The sequence below is a fragment of the Penicillium malachiteum genome, assembly GCF_028827825.1.
Source record: "Penicillium malachiteum strain IBT 17515 chromosome Unknown utg000003l:1.0-4950554.0:1.0-4952489.0, whole genome shotgun sequence".
In the NCBI taxonomy this organism is placed as follows: domain Eukaryota; kingdom Fungi; phylum Ascomycota; class Eurotiomycetes; order Eurotiales; family Aspergillaceae; genus Penicillium; species Penicillium malachiteum.
Window position 1 is genome coordinate 2,309,520 of NW_026643096.1, and position 22,229 is coordinate 2,331,748.

A 22,229-nucleotide genomic window follows, 5' to 3' on the forward strand; every position below is an offset into this window, starting at 1 on the left:
TGTCATGCTTTGGATTGCGGTGGATGAAAAAGAAACCCCAGCATTGTATCTTTTTGCCGTTGGGGTGTTGAGATGAGGTCATGATTTGAAGGATAGAATTAGTTTCTCATGAAATGGACTGATATGACTGGCATCTACTAGGTTTCAAGTATACCCTATTGACCACATCTATGTGATATTTTCAACGTGAAGCCTGGCGAATGCTAACAAAAGCATGTCATAATGCTGAGATAGATTTCAAAATACAAAATAGTCTACATTCATCGAGTTCAAATGTTGGATAACATAACATGATTTGATAGATCAAACCCCAGAATCAAACATCAGAGTCTCGTTCACGTTATTCGCCTTTGCGTATGAGTTCCAATCATCACAAACCACATTCATATCATCATAATCAATCAATCCCTTGATTTCATGCTCAAGTTCGAGGAAGTGAAGTGCGAAACCTTCCTCAACATGCCAGCCGATATGACAATGCATCAACCATACGCCGGGATTATCAGTCTTGAAAGCAATCGTCAAGTATCCACCGAAAGGCAAGAGGGCTGTATCTCGACGAGGAGGATTCGTGTAATTGATAACTCCATTAAAAGGTTGAGATGAATTTCCTTGCGCGAGAATATAGAAATCATGGCCGTGTAGATGGATGGGATGATCACCCGGTCCATTCGGATCACTGATTATCTGAAGATAGACCCAATCGTTCTTATCTGGGAGAGTAATCAAGTTTGACCCAGTGAGAAAGCTGTTTGAATCCGATGCGTTGAATGGCCCAATTGTGGTGTTCAGGGATTGACCCTGGTATATCTGCTTCAAAACAGGATCTTTCCATTGTACCTGCATGGATGTATGATTCATGTACCAGTAATTGAAGCTGGTTAGGTCTGTCTGATTTTTTTGCGTAGTCAAGCTCTTGTTCCATGATGCATCTGTCGGCGGTGGAAGGGGTTTTCCAACATAAGGTGTCAAGTTGGTAAGAAGTTCATCTTTACAGATATCTCCTGGGATCGTGCTATTTAGACGGATTGCTGGCAATTTATTGGTTTCTCTATACGTTAAAATGGCCGTAGTGTTGTCGTTCAAGTTTTGCGAGCACTGCATGGACTTTGCTTGAATCCAGAAAGAGTCTGCTACATCGCCCTGATCGGCAGTGAATATAACGTCGTATCGTTGACCTATTGGATTAATTCAAAATGTTAGCTTTGAGTCGAGGTGCATAAGATAGATGTGATAATGTAGGAAAGAGGAACGCCACTCACCCATTCCAATTTGTATGTTTGGGGCTGTATATGGGACGATTGGCACAAAATCCACAGCAATGACAGTCAGGTTGTGAAGATCGATCTGAAATGTGTAATGCGAGTTGATAGCAGCATTGACTACCCGGAGTCGATATGATTTGCCTTGAGTCACTGAAATATTGGAGAATTTTCCTGTCACTGTCCCATTGCTCTCTATTTTGCCCTCTGTACCATTGATCAAACCATTTCCCCAGGGGAATCTAGGACCATTGACTCTCTCGCCAAAGTATAATGAGTCAACCGTTTGGTTTAACCAGTCGTTTAGAAACAAGACTCCTTTATCTTCATCATAGTTGGTGGATGCTGGGCCATTGATGACAATACCACCAAAGACACCCTCCCAGGCTTGTAATCCAATATGCGAATGATACCATGAGCTCCCATATTGAGTTGCCTTCCACTTGTAAGTCATGGTATGGTTGGGTGCAATAGGGCATTGAGTCAATGAGACAACCCCATCATTTGGATTTGTATAATTCTGACGAATGCCATGGAAATGGATGCTGGTTCCATTCTTGGACTGAGTAAGATTGTTGTAGACATGTACTATGACATCATCACCCCAATTTGCAAATATTGAAGGTCCAGGAATGGTTCCGTTGACAGCCATCACCAGACGTTCTTTTCTCCCGTCTGGATTGGCCATAAGCTCATCGATAGAAAGCCAATATTCGCGGGTGTCACCGGTATGTGGTACGTTTTCTTCGTAGTCTGTGCTTATATCAAAGCTGTCGCACCATGACTTTCTGTCATTGGCAGTATTGGTCGGAGTACAAATGCTCGGAGACTGAGTTGATGCACTTGGAGTAGAGCTCGAGGTGTTTGTAGCATATGAGCCCAGGCCTGAGAATGATGGGGCTATGGTGGAACTTGAATCAATGGCCGCATCTTGTGGGTATGCATTGCCATATACCAAAAAAAAGGATAAAAACAGAAGAGAAAAGAATAGCTTCATACTGGCCCGAGTCTAAGTACTAGTAGTGAAGACTTCTCATTCAACAACAGAATCTTTCCGATGAGTATATACTAGACTACCAGTTGACTGAGGCCAGTTGTTGTTGAACCGTACGAAGAATATTCATCTCTTGTAGGATAGCTTCAATCTTATTTATGCTAATGTTGTTTCAAAACTGAGATCTAAACTACCATAGAGAGGAACACATGTTCGCCTTAACACAAGGCATTTTTTTGCAAAAACTAGGGTATGCTAGCTAGCTCCAAGAATTCAATTTCGTTGGGATTTTTAATATCCAGCAAAATACGATAGGATAACATTTGATCCTACCTAGTATTGGGATTCAGACTAGAGATAGAGAGTGGAGATATACTGTTTCTATCTGAAACCGGTGTATACTAGTATTGATCAGCCGGGCAATGGGCAACGAGGTTGAGACGATTGCTACGATATGGGATTATAGATTCTACGGTGTATAATAAGGCATCAACAAATTTGGAAGGTATTATCTAATTTGAAGCGCCTCAAAACGCCTTGATGGCGTGAGTCGCCAGATCCTTCCTTGACGAGGTCCAAATTCAGGGTTGGTGATATTTGATGACATCCCTAACCCGGGTGTCTGATCTCAGATTCAAGTGGTGGGTTCTATACATCATGTATGACACATGTGTACGATATAGGTATTCAAGTTGTCAGGAATCTGAGATTCAGGCGCCCTTTCCAAGGTTTCAAGTTTTATGTCTCAGATATCAAAGCCACGGTGTCTTGAGCCTCAGTAGGGCTGATGAAGGGCCCTGCCACGCGTCATGGTGGTCCTGTGTCACATTCCTAGAGAGGCAAAGGGAGCCGAAGGAATCATGATCACCTGATGTAAGAGGATATAGGAGGATAGATGAACATGATTGAACAACCTTGGAAGCTATTCCTTGTAAATCTGAGGCCTCTCATATCTGGTCATACGTGCTGTTTGTATTGGACATCCCAGTTGGTGATGGGCTATGCTGTGGGGCACCCAAGGAGGGAGGTGAAAACAACCCATTAGACAAGGAATACCCGGGCTTTTAGGTCTGGAATCTCAAGGTAATGCTGGTCAAATATGATAATAAAGGTTCTAGGCAGCTGAGAAACCAAATATTCGTAGACGCTAGGATTCAATACCAGAGTCCAACTCTGATATAAGGAGGCGTGTATCACACCTGTGGATAGCCATCCCATTGCCAATTAATTTTTCAACCTTTGATCTGAAGTTTTCTGGTACAGTCTTGATAGTGCCTGGAGCTAGAAAATGCAGTTTCTACTTTTCTTCGTCGCAGTGTATGGCATTATTTGCCAATGTCTTCCCTTGGAAGAGAGACAAGATAACAATACTTTTGGGCTTTACGCATACGGAGGTAGTCTCCAAGGACTTCCTGTCTACTTTGCAGATGGCAAGTAAAGCCCTTTCCTCACATATCCAAACGAACAGCTCATCTAACAAAATACAGGACAAACCCAGATCGGTGATATGTCCCTCTCAAACGCGACGGTGAGGAGGGAAGTCTACTGTATGTATTTCTCTGTCTGCTTTCAAAATTCCAGGCAACGTCTAATAACCCGAATTCTTTTTCAATAGTCACGGTCTCTGATAAAAATTCTTACACATGGGTTGCTCATGTCAACCAAACGGAGCCTGTTATTATTTCCCGAGCCCAAAGTGCCATAGATGCGTTCGCGACAAATACTACAACTCTTTTGCTCTGCCTGGCTGGGAATATAACCGCATCAGGACCAGTCGTCTTCACACTACCAGAGGACACTGCAGGAAAAATCGTGGATACATTTTATCTGTACGGTCAAGATTTCTTGATCCAGCATCCTGCTGCGAGCTTCTATGCAGTTCCAAATGGAAAGGATCAGTGGTATTCGCTGACTTGGAGCACTGCACCCAAAGATGACTGGACTCTGATTTCTTTGAAGACCATTGGTGTCTGGGCACAGCCTGTGCCACCAGGTGTCGATGTCATGGAGTGAGACCCTAGCACATGGAGAGACCTTCAACTTTGCCTCTGGTGTTACTTGGTTATTGAGAGACGCAGAAATGTTCTATTGACTGTTGGCCCATATGTAATTCTATTTTTCTTCCAAGATTATCCGACTTGAATCTTAGATCGGCTATACTACCGGGACACCTCAGGTTTAAGTACCCTTTTAAGTACTGAAATACATAAATAGAGCCCCCAGGTGCCGGGGCCCGGAGGACATCTTCAGCACTTCCAAGGTTGAGTAATACTAAATGACTATAGCAAAATGGACCGGGAAAACGTGGATGCGTCTCTCTAATAAAATTTGAATAATAATTAATGCCCTGACAGGATTGAAGAAATTTGTTGCATTAGAGAGTATATGAAACAGTAGTTCCCTGAATAAAGATCGTGAGACAATAGAAGCCTGAAAAGTGGACATAACGATCCCAATGAACTTAGTGGATGGCAAAACTGGAGTATTGTTGTAATATCCAGTAAATCCCCTACCAGTGAACGGTGTTGCCTTTTAACCTTGCTGTTTCGGCTCTTCAGCTCTTGTACATTTTCGGGTAAGAACATGCTCCAGGGCTGTAGGGCAGGTCCATTGACACAATTCCTTGACAAAAGCAATCTTATGTTTCTCCAGAAGTCCGTAGAGAGTTGCGAGGTCTCGAGCTTTAGTTTGTTTAGAGCTCTCTCCAGCCACCACCGCTGACTGCGCTTCTTCAAATCTTCAACAGATCAGTACACAGAGGTGCGAGAGACACTCAAATGGTGTCAAGCGTGATGAGATGCACGGATAGGTTGGTCAATCACCATGAAAATAGACTCGCTAGGTCTATCAGCGTCAGGACTGGAGCTTTCATAATCGCTGTGGGTGATGTTCTCCTCTTTCAGTGCAACTGAATCAGCATTCTCAAGAGATAGTTCTTTTTTGTGAAGACGTCCAATATCTAGGTCGACGCCTTGGACCTCATTAAATACTTGCCAAGGCATTTCTGAGCATTATCCCTGATTTGAGTCTGGAGTCTGTTTCGTGCCGTTCACACCGCGTGGAAGCCAACCCCCAAAAATATTGAGTGAGAGTTCGGGTTTCCTTTGTTCATTCGGTATACCCGCTTGATCTCGCGCATTATGCACGATCGTTAAATTCTTTCCAGAAAGTTGAAAAATTTGGACCTGTGTCTCATCGATTTCAACGAGGACTCCATGTATTCGGAGTCTTCATCACAGTCACTTGTGAGTTCTCAGCCTCAATATCAGCGTTCTCTTCACCTTCTGTCTCAATCAAACCAGAATACTTGAGGACTCCGTGTAGTTTCTTTGGAATCGCCTTGAGCTCTGTACGAGGGTCTTCGTCTTTGTTGAAATTATCTAGGTACTTCTGAGATGTCTTCGTAATCTGGCTCTGCAGGAAGATATTCCATTCCTGTTTGCGCGTTGTATACATTTGCGAGTCGACGGCAGGCGATTGGGTCTTGAAGACAGTCGTATAGGTATGCGGCGTACTCCAGCTTCACTGATAAGCGCAGAGGATGCGAGCCTGGAAGTAATTTATCTGCTAGGAGTGCGACGTGGTTGAAGCATGCCGTTCTTCTGCTGCTCATTTATCGTTCCTGAGAGGAAATCTATGATCAGTTCTTTTGGTCAAGGTCCAATTTGGAAGGAGAAAATACTCTACCATTAGTTATACCTGTGACTCGCATATAGAAGCTCAAAGCCGAAGGTTTTAGCCGCACCTTCTTCACAAAGAACTCGTACGAGGGGTACCGCCATACTTCACGCTGAGTTAATGTGTGGCAGAGATCCTGCAGATCCTCATTACCCTTTTGGGTAAGCTGGCATCAAAAAAGCTTAAACAATTTCTCCTCCACAGTTAAAGTGGTCTTGCTTCCTACTAACATCAACTGTCGAGAATGGGTCAAGATATCTCTGTGCATCAAGCACACCTGTATCACGCCCACCATATTTGATAGCCAGGTTTGACTCAATCGGTTGGAAGAGATATTGGGTTTTCAACTTTGCCCAACTTGAAGAGTCCAACCATCAGGCCTATGATGCCCATGGAGAGGTATTTTGACCACATCACGAGGGATCTTGTCTGAAAGCTACATGAACCAGTTGTCCTGGCAGCAGTTGACTCGCGGATCGAATCAGATCTTCCTGAACCATCCATTTTTGTCTGCGGTGACCACGTCCTCAAACTGTCACAAAGCTCACGGTTCACACCCAAGCCACATGATCATGAATGGCATCTTTGGCAAGCATCTTAATAATTTTTCCTGCCAAAGATCTAGTCGTGATTCTGGTCAATATCTGGACGCTCCTTTCCTTATTTCAAAGGAGCACGTTTCTTGATCGAAGTAATGTATGTGTGATTTTCAAGATGCTTGCTGTGGATCTCAGAAGCTCTCTCCCTCTCCATCTGATTTTCTTTGCTTGGCGATCTACGCCATGCATCACTTTCTAATACATAGGTGTTTTATTTTGAGACATAATGTCTTTTGCCATCCTGCAGCTTCAACAGGCACTGCATAAACTTCATGTGTGTGTCGTATTTGCGGTCATTGGGCTGACTCTCGGCCATCTGGCGGATATCTTCGAAGGACATTTTGCCTTCTATAGAGAAGGGATGCGCAGATGCAGGTATCAGTGCCATAGTAGCTTCCATGATCGATTACACCTTCTCCGATGACTGTAGAGCCAAGTGTATAGAACTTCCTTCTGAGGCCTATACCTAGAGATAAAAGTCTCCACGAATCTGGCAAATTTGTAGACAGTGTCGTGCAACCCTTCATAAAGTTAGAAAACATCAACTCGTCTTCTGTGATGGTCGCACAACAGAGTTGATTGGGAGATTGACAAGTCCTCGTGAGCTATATCGTATGTTGAACACTTGCAGATCATATTGATCTAACAAGGTTGTGGAGGACTGGACGGTCTTGGAGACTCAGGATACGTCGCTGCTTGCGGCTCACCCATAAGCTGTTCAGCAGGCTACCTATCGATCGAGATTTAGTAAGGTGCATGGCGTATTTAAAAAAGGAATTAGCGCTGACACCAAATTATTCTCACCGACTTGAATATGTTATGTTGTGACGCTGCAAAGGCTGGGTGGCAAGAGAACACTTGATGCCAGTTCCTAAAGAATGGTCCCTCGTCAATGAAAGTGGCAAGGTGTGTTTGTGGTGCTTTAAACGAGAGCTGGAAGCGCGTCGTTCAATTTGAATATCCCCAAACCAAGCTCCCCAAGCGGCTGTGGTTTGATTTTGATGCGGCCCGATTTTGATACTGGTAATCGATATTTTCCCAGGTCTTATTGAGGGCATGATATGCTCATCATTCTTTTCTCATCTCCACGCACTGGACCTGGCGGCTTTTCTGCACTTTGGTGTAGCGCACCAGAATCAAGGTCACCTGTCTTGTTGAGACACCATAATGACTGCTCCAATGCTGTGAGTCATGAGAAGCGAACTTGAAATCGAAATGACTCTGCCCCATATTAGTATAGACACCCTTTCCACTCCCCTTTCTCCCTCCTCAAAAGGCCCATGCATGTGGTACAATTCTTCGGTCTATCCGAGTCGGATAACCTCCTCCGACAAAAGCGGATTGAAAGGAGGAAACCGAGGCCAAAAACTGCGCAAAGGGGCAGATAGAACAAGGAGGGTTCTTGGAGTTCCTCAGTGGAGGATTGCTGATCTCGAGGAAGTTGCCGACCGTATAAGTCCAGAAAATTTTATTTGGTATTTGACTGCCCAGGTGATGCTTCACACTTGGGTTGAAAACAGCATATCGAAATTGTGGATGCTGAGCAAATCGGGAACATCTCTCAGTGAATGCCGAATGTATTCAGCATATTCACCTTTCTCTGTCGAGGACTGACAAATTCCATTCAAGATTCCCCATAGATAGGAATGTATGGGAATATTTGAATGATGCTCTAACGACTCTGACCCTGTGAGATACTAACCGTATCTAGACGAGAAACGGAAAAGTGAAGAGGACAAAGTCAGCAGTGTGGTCCGTCTTGGGGGTGAGTTGATTCTCAAATTCCTGTGCAGCTTCTGGTACATCCGAGTTTGCGGTTCAGGAAGTGAATCCCAATCTGCTGGGTCATGTGGCTGGATTGATCCTGGAACTCCAAGAGCTCCTGCTTGCTCTTCATGAACACCTGGTCACATACTCGGGCTCTTGCGTCATGGTGTAGATCATCAAACATCCAAGCGTTGTACTTGTTCCATCCAAATCTGATCAGGATCCAAGATTTTTCAAATCAGGATGCCTACAATAAGCATTCTGCACAATAGTCTTTAGCCTGTATTCCAAGTCTTTACAGCATCGAAGTAGTCACCCAGATTCCTAATATTATTCATTTGACACCAAACCCCTCTTGGCGGCCGCCTTTTTGAAAGGTTCACATTGCATTCCATCAACTGTACGGAGTTCATCGAACAATTTTGTCCTCGTATCATCGTTTCGAAGGTCGCTGAACTTCCGTGGGTTTTCATTTGAAGGGGACTCGGAAGGAAATAGGAAGGCATAGAAAGGTATTGCGTATTGACGGGCTGCATGAGCTTTGGCTGCGGGTTTGAAGAGCCTTTGAGTCCTAGCATCGAAGTCAATATTCATATCTGGAGTGCAAGAGAATATCTGAAACCTGGGGAGTAATGGAAAGTATGTAGGATGAGGGGATAGTGAGGGGATGATGAGGGAGAATGGGTTGGTACTTCGTATTGATTCAACCTGCGTTGGGGTTTGAAAAGAAAATAAAAACTCAAATATGCCAATATTCATGAGAAAATAACGGACACCACTGACCTAGGTAGTATGGACTCTCGAAAAGTGATTCGAATGTTTGAATGGCTTAATGATAATGGATCATTTTTATAACAGAAGCCTCTGGCGGTGGACAAATTCCTGGTAGACGTCAGAATCCACGATGCTCATGAGGCTTCATTGATCCAACTATGTCTGAATAGGCTTTCTTTTCAATTTCAAGGGTAAATATCTTGCCTGTATCCTGTTGGTATTCTGCTGGAGAGCTCCCAGACTAAATTGTACTTGGAAATCTTGAGAGATGGAAGAGTGACAGGGGTTGCTGAGTTCCAAATTTGGGGAGTATAAAAGGAAGAGAGCCAATGGTTGATGAAATACATCTTGATTCCCACATAGGCAGAAGTGTTTGATGATGTCATTCAAGATGATTTGAACAGAAATTTTGAAGAATATATGGATCTGAGTCAAAATTATTGAAAGCTCAAGTGCTTGAAGTAATAGTAGGGAAATTAGTACTGGTAGATACTACTACCTAGTAGTATAACAGCAAACAGCAATACTCAGGTCCAAACAAGGTCCAGCACACCTGGGCAGGGATTTGATAGATAATAAATGCTGCCAACACATCATGATGTCAGGTCACGGTGGTTTATGCAAAAATTATCAAGCTGCTGCCAGTTCTGAATGTTTTTTATTTCTCAGTACCTAGCCCAAGGAGTGTTTCAGCCTTGAAATATTACTCATATTCTTACAATTTACGTTTTCATTCATTTCAAATGTCGGGAATCAAACAATAAATTTCAAAGTAGTAGCAAAAGCCCTGGAGAGCAACAGGCTATGAAGCACATTGAGGTATGCACTATAACGTATAATCGAGTTCGGATTGTCAGGAGACTCTCCCACAAACATTCCAAGGTTTGAATGGCATAGTTCAAAATAACGAACACACTTCCTATTCCATCTTACACTTCATCCTTGCTAGTAGGCATCAAGGATTATCACTGAGCAGACCTAGCCACCGGCTGTGCTGACCTTCAATGCCATAGCGAATGCATTTAAGTTTCGTGTTTGCAGGTACACTGTCCCTGGCCCTGTAAACTTACAGCTAAGGCCCTCTCCAGCGGTGAACCCGGAGATAAGTCCACCAGAGGCAACACGCTCTATTTTGAAATCGCAATCCCAGGCAACTAGATAGCCATTGTCGACATAATATCTCTCACCAGCCGCTAGCTGTGATTCGAAGACGACTATTAGCTCCACTCAATTCCAGCGGTTATTTGAGACATACCTCTTTCTTGATAATGGCACCGAAGCTTTGGATCCATACAAGCCCAACTTGCGATAATTCGTACACAAAAAAGCCTGCCCCTGAGAACATGCCCTTTGTCAAATCCTGGGTAACATATTCATGCTCGATGCCAGATGTACAGGCTAGAAAAGCCTCGTGTGGAATCCTCCACTTTTTGTCACCATGCAATTGTAAAACCATGCAATCTCCTAGTATAAAAGGTGCTAGGAGAAGCTCTCCAGGTCCTGTATAAGTGGAAACGCCAAATTTGCTGCCCGCAAGGAATTTCTTGATAGAGAATTTGAATTCACCACGCAGCGTCATTGTTGAAGACATCGCGAGCATAACACCTGATAAAGGGATTAAATCCAAATAGCTCTAAATATTATCAAATATGCACCACTGGCAATCATACCTGGTTTGGCTTTCAAAGGGCATCCCATAGCTAACTGAAAAGTTACAATTGAGTTTGTATCACGATGACTGATCCTGTAGCTCCCTCCATTGAATATTCCGACATTGTCTTGATGGGTTGAAGTTGCGCCCTTGAATGTTCCGGGCGCGGGCGCCCCGGGCATGTTGTACCCCCCCCTGGCCCAGGTGGTGCGGAAATCGGCATAGCAACAGCGCCGTTTTGTGCAAATGCAGCTGTATTCCGATCAAGAGCTTCCGGGTTTGGATTCAATTTCTCTGGGGGTGGAGTATATGCTTGGGGGCTAACTGATGGGTCAGGTCCCATGTATGAATAGTTGGCCTGAACTTGTTGTGTTGGAGGTGGTGGAAAGTCTAGAAAGCACGAGTCAGAACGGATTACTTTTGGCTGGGGTATAGACGTGGATCACTCACATGGCTGTGTCTTTTCAACTGGATCCTGAGCTGCATTTTGCACTGGATTCTGAACTGGATTCTCAACTGGATTCTCAACTGGATTTTGACCTACGAACAGTTAGTATGGGAATTTTTGGCCATTAATTTTTAAGAGCTTACCTGTCCCTGGTCGAGGTTCATCCCCCCTGGACTCCCTCTTTCTCCCAGGAAGCCAGCTAGGCATTGTATAAATAATTGATAAAATATAACTTGTTGAATGGTAGATAAAAGCTGCCTTTAGAATTGTTAGATCAAATCTGCACAATTGACCCAGGTAACGTACAAATTGCCGCCGAGAGACAATGCGGGGTAAAGCCAAGCTTGATGGACCTTTTGGTCGTATATGTATAGCAAGGGAGTCCTTGAGGTATTATGCACCTGAAGTATCGACTGAGAACCAGCTCAGAGACGTGGGAGAATGAAATTCAAATGTTCAATTGAAATATCAATGAGGAAGCGGAAAGAGGGCTTTATTCAAGAAACGAAATTTCTCAACTCCGCATGGGGGGGGGGCTTCCAACCTATTATTAGCCCTGGATGTGCGAGGTCTTCGAATGCAATAAATGGGCAGTTCCCGAATCACATCTCACTACTGCATGATTATCCCAGCCGGGCGCTTACAAGTTCCACGGAGCAACGTGATGGGTCAGTTCATGCAGCAATACAGTGGAGTCACAACCATCGTTGGCCATTCAGCAACGCACCGACAGCGGGTCCAAGCAGAATACGGAATTTGGATGTCAAAAAGTGGGGAATCAAGAAGAGTGAGGAGTACGGTGTATATGCTACTGACCGGTGATGTTTACTCCGTACCATGAAAAAGTTTCTTCCTCGCACTTGCTGACTACAGAACATCCGAGGCCTATTATCTGACGAACGCCCAGGAAAGGCCAAGATGGCTAACGCGTCCAAAATTCAAGTTGTTCTGCTGACCTGAAGTGGCTCGTGCACTAGGAAAAGCCATTCCCCCCTCATTAGTTTAGTCTCGGTATGGCCCCACATGAACAGTACATCTATCATCTATGGATGATCATTAATACTATACTTGCGCACTTCTTGCTTCTTCAGTATTTTACTTCAGATTATCCATCCTTAGGATTATGTCTACTTGACTATGACATAGGTACGAAGTACTCCATAATCTGAAGGTGTACTACTGATGCAAATGCTTTAAACTCGCTTGGACACTACTGGGTATCAAAATTTGGGAATGATCAACAGCTTGACTTAATTGGCATCCGCCGCGAGACCTAACAGGGCTTCCAGCATTTGTATACCTTCAGTGAAGCCATCAATTCTCGCCGTATCCAATGCATCCAAATTCGAGAAGTTCCTGGTAGTAATAACAGCTCCCCACTTCACCAATAGACGCATAACATCAACAGATTCTACTCTCACGGCGGTCATAAAAGCAGTATCGCCACGGCCATCCTGGTCATGAATGTTTGCTCCATGCTCCAGAAGCAAGTTGATCATTTCAAGGTTTTTGTTTCTTATCGCGAAGTGTAATGGTGTCATCCTTTGTGGGCCGGAAGTATGGACATCCGCACCGTAAGCTAAAAGCATCCTAGTCGCTTCCAGATTATCACTAGAACAGGCATGGTGCAAGGCCGAAAGTCCCATTTGGTGATCCGCAACTTCAACGTTTGCACCACACCTGAGCAGCAGTTCCAGGATATCATTACGACCCTGAACCGCCGCAATGAGAAGTGGTCGCATTCGAGAAGCCTCTTCAATTCCATCTGGACTAGCCCCATATTCGAGCAGCTTTTTTATAGCCTCCAAGTCGGGATTTATAATATGGTTAATGAGAGCCGAACGGCCTTCTTCATTTGTAGAATCAATGTCTGCCTCATGAAACTGCAGAATCTCAGGGATCCCTTCCACCGAAGTTTTGCCAGCTAGGGTCCACGCATTGACAAGGTATTCGGAATTCTCCTTGCCTAGCTCAACTAGTCGTACCATCATCCAGTAGGTCAGTTCCTCTTTTCCTGTACCAAGAGCCAGTTCACATAGGTGTACAAAATCATGTTCAAGGAGTTCATCTGAGTAGTTTGGCACCTTCACCGTGAGATGAGCCTTCATCATCCGAAGTCCAAGCTCGGTCTCTTGTTCATTAAGGGTTGAGCTTGGGTCTGGCTCTAACTCTCCCGATATACTGAGGGTTGCAAGTATCCGCTGCATTGATTGCATACCTGGTGAACTAGCTGATATGTGCCAGCACATCCAGCCAAATTCAAGGACGACCTTATTCCACAGGTCGGCTTGATATGTTTCCATGACCCAGTTTGAAAAGTCAAGGTAGTTTCTGTCCTGGAAAAAGGGAATCCTCAGGTCTGCCTGTAGTAGGGTTCTGGCATGCTTTATTCCTTCTTCGCGGATGGTTTTGCTATTATGGAACATCGCACGTCGGCAAAGGTATCCAATACTCAACATCGATAATTCGAATTCATCACCTTCTGACCGCTGGCAAATCCAAATGAGGAGCGAGAATGCAGAATCCCAATCATCTCCCTGAATCATTTTCTCAATTTGTTTTCTCACATTGGAGCAATCTCCTGTCAGCCTTGGTAAAATCTCAGCACGCTTCAGAGAAGGCACTATGCAAAGCAGTGCATCTTCTCTTGACCCCAATTTTTTGTCTTCAAAACAATGTGCCAAGTCGTCCACTCGAGTGTGTTGCGCTATCCAAGTATTTTGTAGGCCAGCTACCATATGAACCTCACCACCCAGCTCCTCCACTTTGGAGAAAATAGCTGCCAGAAATCGGATATACACATCTTGGGCAGCCATGACCTCCAACTCACTACTGGTCTTCATAACAAGAATATCTCTCTCGTTGGGATAAGTTTTGGAGTCATGGCCAAATAAGCGTCTTGGGATATCGACCATTTTTCTTGTAACTAATGTGGCTTCGGTCTGTCGAAAGATCCATTTATGGAAATAAAGGTACGCCCCTGGCGATTCGGCTTCTGGCTCACTGAGACCGACCATACGACTAAACGGTTTGTGCCATTCGTCATCTGATTTGCATAATGACCATGTCCAGAGACCGATAATAGCCTCTAACTCGCTTGTCGTTGCAAGGCCATCGGCATCTACCACTCTCCACCTGAGAGCATCTCCGAGCCTCCGAAGTCTAATGGAATGGGCCCCGAATATGGTAGAGGCTGACGTTGATGAAGAAGATTTGCATTCAAAGTAAAGCGGGAACTCAAACTCTTTATCAAATTTGAAACCCCAACTAGACATCAGATCCATCGTGGTCTCAATTGTCTTGGCGAGATTCTGCGCCACCTTGCGGATTGGAAGGCTATCCCAGCCACGGCTGTTTTCACCCTTGGTGAGATCAGCGAGTCGCGCCCTAGTCTTAATGACATGTTTTGCCAGACTTTTGTCAGATATTTCATTCGGAGGGACATTATCAGGCAATGAAGTGATAAGGTTGAATGACTGGACTTGCTCAAGGTAGAAAGCGAAGGAGTCCAGCTCTTGTTGCTTTCGTGCTACGAGCTCTCTCTCATCTCGTAACATGTTTTCCTCTTGGCTCATTCGTTCGGTTCGAAGAATTGTTCGGAGAACTGACATGGCGAAGGTTGAGCCCAGTTGGGCTAAGATCACAGATGAATGGAGACCTCTCTCACCGATGAACTGGAAAATGAACCCCAACAGGGTCATAAGTAGCGTTGTATAGACTTCGACGTATCTCTTGTCATATTTCATGACTCTTCTCGATTTGATGTAGCGCAGCTTTTTTGTCATGGAACCGTCTGACCCTTCTTTGACTGCAAGGAATAAGTTAAACACTTGATCTCCGACATCCTGATCACCTGGTTGTAGCCAATATAGTTTGCTAGGCTTCGCTGGCTTGAAATAGTGTTCTTTGGATGATCGCTCAATAATGACGGCACAGTAGAACATTCCCATGAAGAGCAGCGTTGTTCCAGTGAGGTAAAATGGAAATGCATAACTGTCGACAGGACCTCCATTAACCGTAAACGACTTCGGAAACACAAACACAGTCAGGGCTGCGTATAATAGAGCTCCTGGAGAGGATATTGAGCGTTAGCCTGCGACATCCATCACTTGGTCATGAAACACACTCACCTATCTGAAGGATAGCACCCAATACAGCAGCGGCATAAAACCAAAACGTATCTTTTTGTTTAATCCCTTTGTTCAAGGACAGATTCGGAATATCCATCTCTGGCATATAATTAGGATCTTTGATGTCGACCAGATCGACCCCGGAGCCCTTGCATGACCAGGCTCCTGTCGCGAGCGCATCACGCAGAGTTCCAATCTCTATTGACTTCTCTCCTGTGTTTTTATCTTCATTCTCCCATGCAACGATCTCCACGATACGGGGCCGGCCAAATACCCTGGAGATTCCGCCATCATTGAAGAGTTCAGCTGTGGACTCCGAAACACATGGTAACAGCTCGCCCTCGGCTTCAGCAGGTCCCTCCTGGGCTCGACCGACAAATGCTCGAAGAGAAGAACTGCCACAGATGCGGATCACAGATACTACTGCTGTCAACACTCCTAGTGGTGAAAGAGCGAAGATGAAATTGTCAACTAGACTTGTTGACTCGGAGAGAAATTGTTTCGTAAGACGTTCGCCGAACAAGGTAATCAAGGGGGCCTATAGATCCAAATATCAGTTTCCTGCTCCAATATTCCAACCAAGTTGAAAAACTTGGGGTATAAAGGAGATGGAAAGTCCACTTCGGATCTCAACTTCACTCTCACTGTTACTTACCAAATCCGTCGCAAGATTATTCGTAAAATCCTCCCAACCATCAGCCAAAACACAAGGGACGAGACTCAATATTAAAAATAAAGTCACATTCATAGTCATTCAATATTCCCTCATTTTTGTCGATTTAAGCACTGTAATCACTCAAATATCATAACACAGCCTTGCAATTCCTTACAGCCCTTCTTAAATCTCCTACTCCTAGTGCCCATTTGCCAATCCCTGAAGTGGGGGCGGGGGTTATCGCCCTGGAAATCCACAGAAAATTCTCATGGCTAATTATATAGGCACCAGAGTCATATCCCCCGTTAGCAATGAAACCACTAAATCACCTGCTGCAGCGAGTAAGCGCTGTGATGGGTCATGTATGTGTGTTGTCACTTGCGCTAGTTCTCGGCCCGCATACGCCCGCGGCTTGCTTGTGGGTCTAGATCTGCTTTTGGGCTCTATTGGAGGCTGTGGGCTGTGCCAAAGCGCTGGTGGCTGAGTCTTTTCTCTGATTATCATTTCTCTTTTCAGATGCGTGCTTCTTGGTGCTTCGCTTGGGGTAAGTGGCTGGATTGATTGGGCTGTGCAGAGTCCCTGCTCTTTTGCCTGGATGATTTATCATGCAGAGGACTTCGAAATTGGGTTTTCAAATATTGCTTCAATCCTAGTTGTTTGTTGTTTGCTCTTATTCTTCTGTTTTTCCCTGTATAAACAGAACTGCTATTTCTGGGGTTCATGCAAGAGTACACGAATCGAAACTAAGGTGCGTAGTTTAGAATAGAGAGCTGCGGAGATCCCCCACTTCACAGATTAGCTCTATAGATAGAACCTTATAGTATGGTTAAAATGTCTGTTTTGTCTCATGAGGCTATATGAGGCTATCATCATGTCTGAGATTGAGGCAGAAAGCACCTTCAAATGAGTATTAAGAAGTCCTTGGGCTGTGGAAGATAAAATATCATGCGTGTAAATTCCCAAGGCCATATCAATCCATAGTGTGAACAAGTCAATACAGTCAAAGACTTTAGTGGTGACATGCTCTCTGTTAAAAGTGAGTGGTAAGAGGCATTTGGCCGTGGTTCCTAATGAAGTACGCGTCTCCCCTGAGCAGAAATTTCCAATTCCTGCTTACTTTGTACGATTTACACGCACAACCCCCGACAAGTTCAAGTTTTGTGGCATTACATTGCCAAGGCCCCGTGAATAGATCATACCACCTTCATGGGTGCACAGTACCCAGTCTTCGGATTCCCGATGTTGTTTTCTCGAGATTCCACATGCCGCTTTTTAATTAGGATTAGAGCACTTGTGGTCATACGGAGGCTGGCTGTGAAGCAGGCTGATGTCAACTTGTATGACGCCGCGACTGCAGCAGATCTCATGTTGAGATCCAGACTATTCGTGTGACCGGAATCGAACAGGATGGCGACGTTGTGTAGAAGAGCACGAGTAGTTAGCAGGGGGTTCCTGTGTTACGTTAAACCTAAAGCCACGGGCGATGTTTTCCGGAGTTTTGGTATGTGGGGATTAGGATAGATGCGTCAACAAGGTCAGGGATATGATCTAGGTCTAGGTGTGACTCGAGTGCTGGGTGCTAGTAATGAGCCAGGTGGCTCAAGAATCAAGACAAACAGGGAGAGTACTGGTTAAGATTTTTAGGTTGAGATGAACGAGGTCAAAACACATCATAGTATTCTTTCTTTTTCTCAATGTCTGAATACAGCAATGCTGAGGTGAGATGCCTTTAGCAAGAGGCTGAGTAGATGTTCAAAAAGGCGCTCAAATGATCACGGGAGGACGATTGGTCTGTAAAAGCACCCGGTTCAAGCTTCGTCATCCTTCCAAAAAGTAAAGCAAATCCACCAACGCCTTTTCAATGATTAAACGGGGAGTAAAGTAGACGTAGATATCTTCAAAAATAGGAAATATGTCCCAATATCAAGAGAAAATTGCATAGATACGACAAGCCTAGAAAATGCTGTTCACGATGTTGGAGCCCACCGTAGCACCAGCACCGAAGATCGCTAGTAAAAATTAGTCTTTAGAAGCTCAACAAGGATGAAGCTATAACACATACCAGCATTGCCCAGCTTCTTCCCAAACTTCTTACCGCCCTCCTCCAGCTTGCTCTTCTGGTTCGGGTCGGTTGATTGACCACCCTGGCTGACTTCCAGAGGCATGTTTCCGTAGCTTGTGGGCTGGGAGACAGGTCCCTTCTCTTCAACAACATTGACATAGCTGCGAGGGAAGATGCCCTCCAAGCCAGTGCGCTCATTGCGACCGCGCCACCCTACAGTATAAACATTAGCATATCTCCAATCGAAACTCGACCAGGATCCAGGATCAAAACATACAGTCATCATTCATGTGCTCCGTAACTTGAATGCGATCATTGGGCACTAGCGCCAGATCACCAGCATCTGTAGGTGTGTATGCATACAAGGCCGAGGCGACAGACAAAACAGGCGGGCCTTGGTTATAGGCTGGCGGGGGCATCTGAGGAGGCGGGGTGGCATATTGATTGTGTAGCGGGGCTTTCTCATTCAATGAGGCATTGTTCATCTGTGATACGGGAGGAGAATAGGGAGCTGGAGGAGGCTGTGCCTGGACAGGTGCCGGCAGGGGTGTAGGTTGGTGCAGCGCAGGCGTGGCCTGGCGGTTCCTGGATACTGGACGGGCATCGGATTCATCGGGCAGTTGGGATAAGATAGAGTTGAGCTGTTGGCGGGTGATCACTGAGGAATCTGCTAGGAACTCCAGCTCCTAATTTGTTTTGCGTCAGTGGCTATTCCGAGTCTTCCAAGGTTGAGGCTTGAAGGTGTGGGGAAGGCTTACGGTTCGGACCATGCGGAGCGACCGGGTGGTCATCGCAGAAGAGAAGTCGCTTGCCATGATGGATAAGTTGATTTGAGATGTGTTCAGCCGCGTAAGGGTAGTCGTTTGGGTAAATCAGAGAGCAGAAATAGGGGGCACTTGGGGATGATGTAGTGATGAAAGAGACTTGGACTTGGAAAGCAGAAGTGAGTGGACACTGCCAAGTGGGTTGTCTCATCTGCCTAGGCCAAGACTTCAGGAACCCCAGGGGTAAATACTCTTCATACTTCTAGATTATAACAAATGAGAATATTACGTCGTTGCACGATTTGGTTTATTTATTTATTTTCTCATCCATAATTATGCAAGCCTAGTGCTTTATTTAAGCTGATTACTACTAGTAGCAGTTGATTAGCTTGAATATGGTTAGTAGAACGCGTACTACTAGTACACCACTATATTTAGCCGCAAAATCAATCAATGACTCGTGCCAGTGAGGATTCAGTACATCCATATGAGCTTGCCAGTGGAGCTTCATTTGAGATATTCAAATTTCAGACTACAGCAATAGTATGGCGAAATCTTGAATTGTATTTTTTTTATGTATTTCTCTAAAACTCATGTCCCCAAGGTTTGCCCAATATAGTATAGGTACCTTGGTTTATAGTACTAACTCGAGCACTTGAGTCATGTTCAAGTTGTACTCAGCACCGCATCCATGAATTCCACATGGGCATGAATCCACTGCATTGAAGATAGACATCATTCTACTACTAGTACATGCACCTACTAGTAGTAGGATCAGTTCACATCGATTGATGGAACTTCAAGTTCAAGTTTCGCGGTTGACATCGGGCAATTCAAGTAGATCAGATTATCTGTTATTTCTGAATATTTTTCTCGAACTATGAACATTTGAACATTTAAATCATTGAATCTTGTGACAAAACCACCATTCCCAAGGTTATTCGGAGCTTTCCTCTCCCACAACACGAGTGAATGTGACACCATCCTATGTGACTGTTAGCAATGTACTTACGTCCACGGGTGACATTGAGGAACGAGGAAACTTACGGGACCCCAAGGAGTCTCAAACTCCTCCAGAACAGTCTCATAAATCAAGTTCGGATTGGGCTTAACGCTAGCACATCCCAGTCCAGATTCAAGCTCCTTGACCAGCACCTTCTTCTCCTTAGTTGAGGCCTCAATCCACTTACGGAAGTTGGGAGCGCCGGGGAAGATAACATTGTCGGCAATCATCACTGAGACACCCGGCTTCATGACATTCATCTCTTCCAGAAGCCAGGTATCGCTCAGGTAGAGTTCCTGCCAGTGATCCAAGAAGATAATCTCAATCTGATCAATCTCCTTCTCAACGATGAGCTCTCTCAGAATCTCAGCGCTACTACCAACAAGGATTCGCACTGTATCGCGCAGACCAGCAAGATCCACAAGCTGATTAGCCACAGCTGCCATCTCGGCATTCTTCTCAATGCCGATGTACTTCTTTCCGCCATTGGCGCGCAGAGCTTCGCCGAAGAGGATACAGCTGTACCCGATGTATACACCCAGCTCAATCATAACACTCGGCTTCTCCTTGTTGATAGTGTTCACGACATGCTCACCCTTGGCAGGACCAATGTTCATGAGCATTTTTTGTGTACAGTTGAACTCGTCAATTGCCTCGAGTACTTTTGTGGGGCTGCCCTTGAGCTCCTTAAGATCTTCACGGCCGTAGATGTAGTGGAGGAGCTCGATCTCACGTCCATCCTAGCTATTGTCAGAATCATCCACGCCTGATGCAATTGCAAGGGCAGGATGAACTTACAAGAGCTCCCTCAGTACCAGCAGCGGCCTTTACTATCTTGTTCGTCATGGTGTTTGGTGAGGTGTGACAAAGAGAAGATTGAAGATGGTGGCGGATAAACTCGGCACTTGAATATGAAAGTGCACGTGAAAGTGATCAATTGTTGATTGTGAATGATTTCTGAGAATTGAGGGAGTTGGGCATTCTTCAATGGCCATCTTTATAGTTCATTTCTTCAGGGTTGACCTGTCATTTCTCTCTTTTCGGTGTTTAGAAAATGGGGTTTGTGATCAATGCATTGCTCCCATTTGAGGAATTGTCCGTCGGGAATATTGCGAAAGCAGCTGGCTTGCATATCTAGATCGAGGATCGACAATTAAGCCTTCTTGTCCTGGCGTCACAAGCCCAAGGATAAGATTTTAATATTTAATGTTTCAACTCTCCATGCCTGATCCTCAACTGATCTACACGCGGCACATGCAGGCTTCAGCTACACCCGGGGCCCGGAGCCCGGATCTTTATACTCGTCACCACGATAGAGGATACAAATTACGATCACATTTTGATGTTAACTGATGAGAGAGCGCTATTGATCAACTCGCATATGTACTCCACACCGGAATGAATAGTACATAGCTGCCCAGGTGGCACTGCCCTTTGCAGGCAACGACGTATTTTGTCTCGATAGGCGCGGGTTGACATGTACTGCATACACGTAGGACTGCCAGTGATGCCCTGTGCTTTTATTCGGAAAAATTCCCCAGACTAGGAGAAAAGAATGCACGGGGTTGATCAGGGGCTGAGGTGGTTCTGATATTGATGTCATTGAGATCTGCAATGTCTGAAGGATTCAAATTAGTGGTCAACTGGCGACAAAACAACTTCAAGTTATCACGGGTGCAAGTTGTTTTTCTGCAACATTTGCATTAAGTGGGACAGGAAACACATCAATTGATATGTCCCCAGGTAACACTATTAATACTATTAATATGAGTCTGGGATGGTTTGACTCAGCCTTCTAGTTGAGGAGTCGGGGTCTCAAATAGGCAGCGCAGGGGCTCTGCCAAGCTATTGTAATACTTAGGAAGTTAGGATGAATGAAATCACTGGGCATTGGGTTGGCAGCTGAGTCAATTGACAAAATATGAATCATGATTATCATGATGGTAAGCCCTAAGTACTCAATGTGAGAACCCCTCGAGAGCAATTGAGATTGTGCGGTGAGATCAATGCCCCCAATATCAGCATAATTCATGTATGACATCAAGTGGGTCGAAAAGGCATCATTATGTCTGCCGAACACTGATATCAAATAGACTAGACCGACAACTGTTATCAAAGAGTAGAGACTAGAGATTATAGTCTATTTATAAATCAATAATAGTAGTGCCAGATATATGGCTGGAATGTACGGGATTCATCGTAAGCGATGTTCATTGTTTTCAAAGGCGGTGGACGTGGCAACATTCATGGTATGCGCAGAGTTGGATGAACTCATCTTGCCCACCACAAATGCCTAAATGACCTCAGGGTACCAATATAGTCAACCAATATAGTCAATCCTAGTAAACTCATCTAAAATTAAAACTCATAGTGATTCAAGTTATATGAATGTATTTCTCTTTGATATGGAATTTAAGACAATGTCCGTAACCCCACTATACC

At 44.8% G+C, this 22,229-nt stretch overlaps 8 protein-coding genes across 8 annotated transcripts; 1 reads left to right on the forward strand and 7 right to left on the reverse strand.

Annotated features, from left to right (window-relative positions):
- Positions 1–303: 303 nt before the first annotated feature.
- N7483_007200 (uncharacterized protein) lies at positions 304–2,259 on the reverse strand (the record flags this gene model as incomplete). The annotated part of the gene is made up of 2 exons (XM_057090637.1): positions 304–1,178; positions 1,263–2,259. The coding sequence occupies 2 exons, from the start codon at positions 2,257–2,259 to the stop codon at positions 304–306; spliced, it is 1,872 nt and encodes a 623-aa protein (XP_056945378.1).
- A 1,504-nt stretch (positions 2,260–3,763) lies between these two features.
- N7483_007201 (uncharacterized protein) lies at positions 3,764–4,269 on the forward strand (the record flags this gene model as incomplete). The annotated part of the gene is made up of 2 exons (XM_057090638.1): positions 3,764–3,803; positions 3,872–4,269. 2 exons carry the CDS (start codon positions 3,764–3,766, stop codon positions 4,267–4,269), a joined length of 438 nt encoding a protein of 145 aa, XP_056945379.1.
- A 770-nt stretch (positions 4,270–5,039) lies between these two features.
- Positions 5,040–5,258, reverse strand: N7483_007202 (uncharacterized protein; the record flags this gene model as incomplete). The annotated part of the gene is made up of 1 exon (XM_057090639.1): positions 5,040–5,258. The coding sequence occupies one exon, from the start codon at positions 5,256–5,258 to the stop codon at positions 5,040–5,042; it is 219 nt and encodes a 72-aa protein (XP_056945380.1).
- Positions 5,259–5,457: 199 nt separating this feature from the next.
- On the reverse strand, positions 5,458–5,712 carry N7483_007203 (uncharacterized protein; the record flags this gene model as incomplete). The annotated part of the gene is made up of 1 exon (XM_057090640.1): positions 5,458–5,712. The coding sequence occupies one exon, from the start codon at positions 5,710–5,712 to the stop codon at positions 5,458–5,460; it is 255 nt and encodes an 84-aa protein (XP_056945381.1).
- A 4,340-nt stretch (positions 5,713–10,052) lies between these two features.
- Positions 10,053–11,211, reverse strand: N7483_007204 (AIM24 family protein; the record flags this gene model as incomplete). Its single annotated transcript, XM_057090641.1, has 5 exons — positions 10,053–10,271; positions 10,330–10,679; positions 10,745–10,977; positions 11,051–11,115; positions 11,176–11,211. The coding sequence occupies 5 exons, from the start codon at positions 11,209–11,211 to the stop codon at positions 10,053–10,055; spliced, it is 903 nt and encodes a 300-aa protein (XP_056945382.1).
- Positions 11,212–12,423: 1,212 nt separating this feature from the next.
- N7483_007205 (ankyrin repeat domain-containing protein) lies at positions 12,424–16,057 on the reverse strand (the record flags this gene model as incomplete). The annotated part of the gene is made up of 3 exons (XM_057090642.1): positions 12,424–15,242; positions 15,304–15,841; positions 15,959–16,057. 3 exons carry the CDS (start codon positions 16,055–16,057, stop codon positions 12,424–12,426), a joined length of 3,456 nt encoding a protein of 1,151 aa, XP_056945383.1.
- A 1,854-nt stretch (positions 16,058–17,911) lies between these two features.
- Positions 17,912–18,835, reverse strand: N7483_007206 (SH3 domain-containing protein; the record flags this gene model as incomplete). Its single annotated transcript, XM_057090643.1, has 4 exons — positions 17,912–17,967; positions 18,021–18,233; positions 18,298–18,706; positions 18,779–18,835. The coding sequence occupies 4 exons, from the start codon at positions 18,833–18,835 to the stop codon at positions 17,912–17,914; spliced, it is 735 nt and encodes a 244-aa protein (XP_056945384.1).
- An 886-nt stretch (positions 18,836–19,721) lies between these two features.
- On the reverse strand, positions 19,722–20,633 carry N7483_007207 (O-methyltransferase; the record flags this gene model as incomplete). The annotated part of the gene is made up of 3 exons (XM_057090644.1): positions 19,722–19,769; positions 19,832–20,527; positions 20,586–20,633. 3 exons carry the CDS (start codon positions 20,631–20,633, stop codon positions 19,722–19,724), a joined length of 792 nt encoding a protein of 263 aa, XP_056945385.1.
- Positions 20,634–22,229: the final 1,596 nt, after the last annotated feature.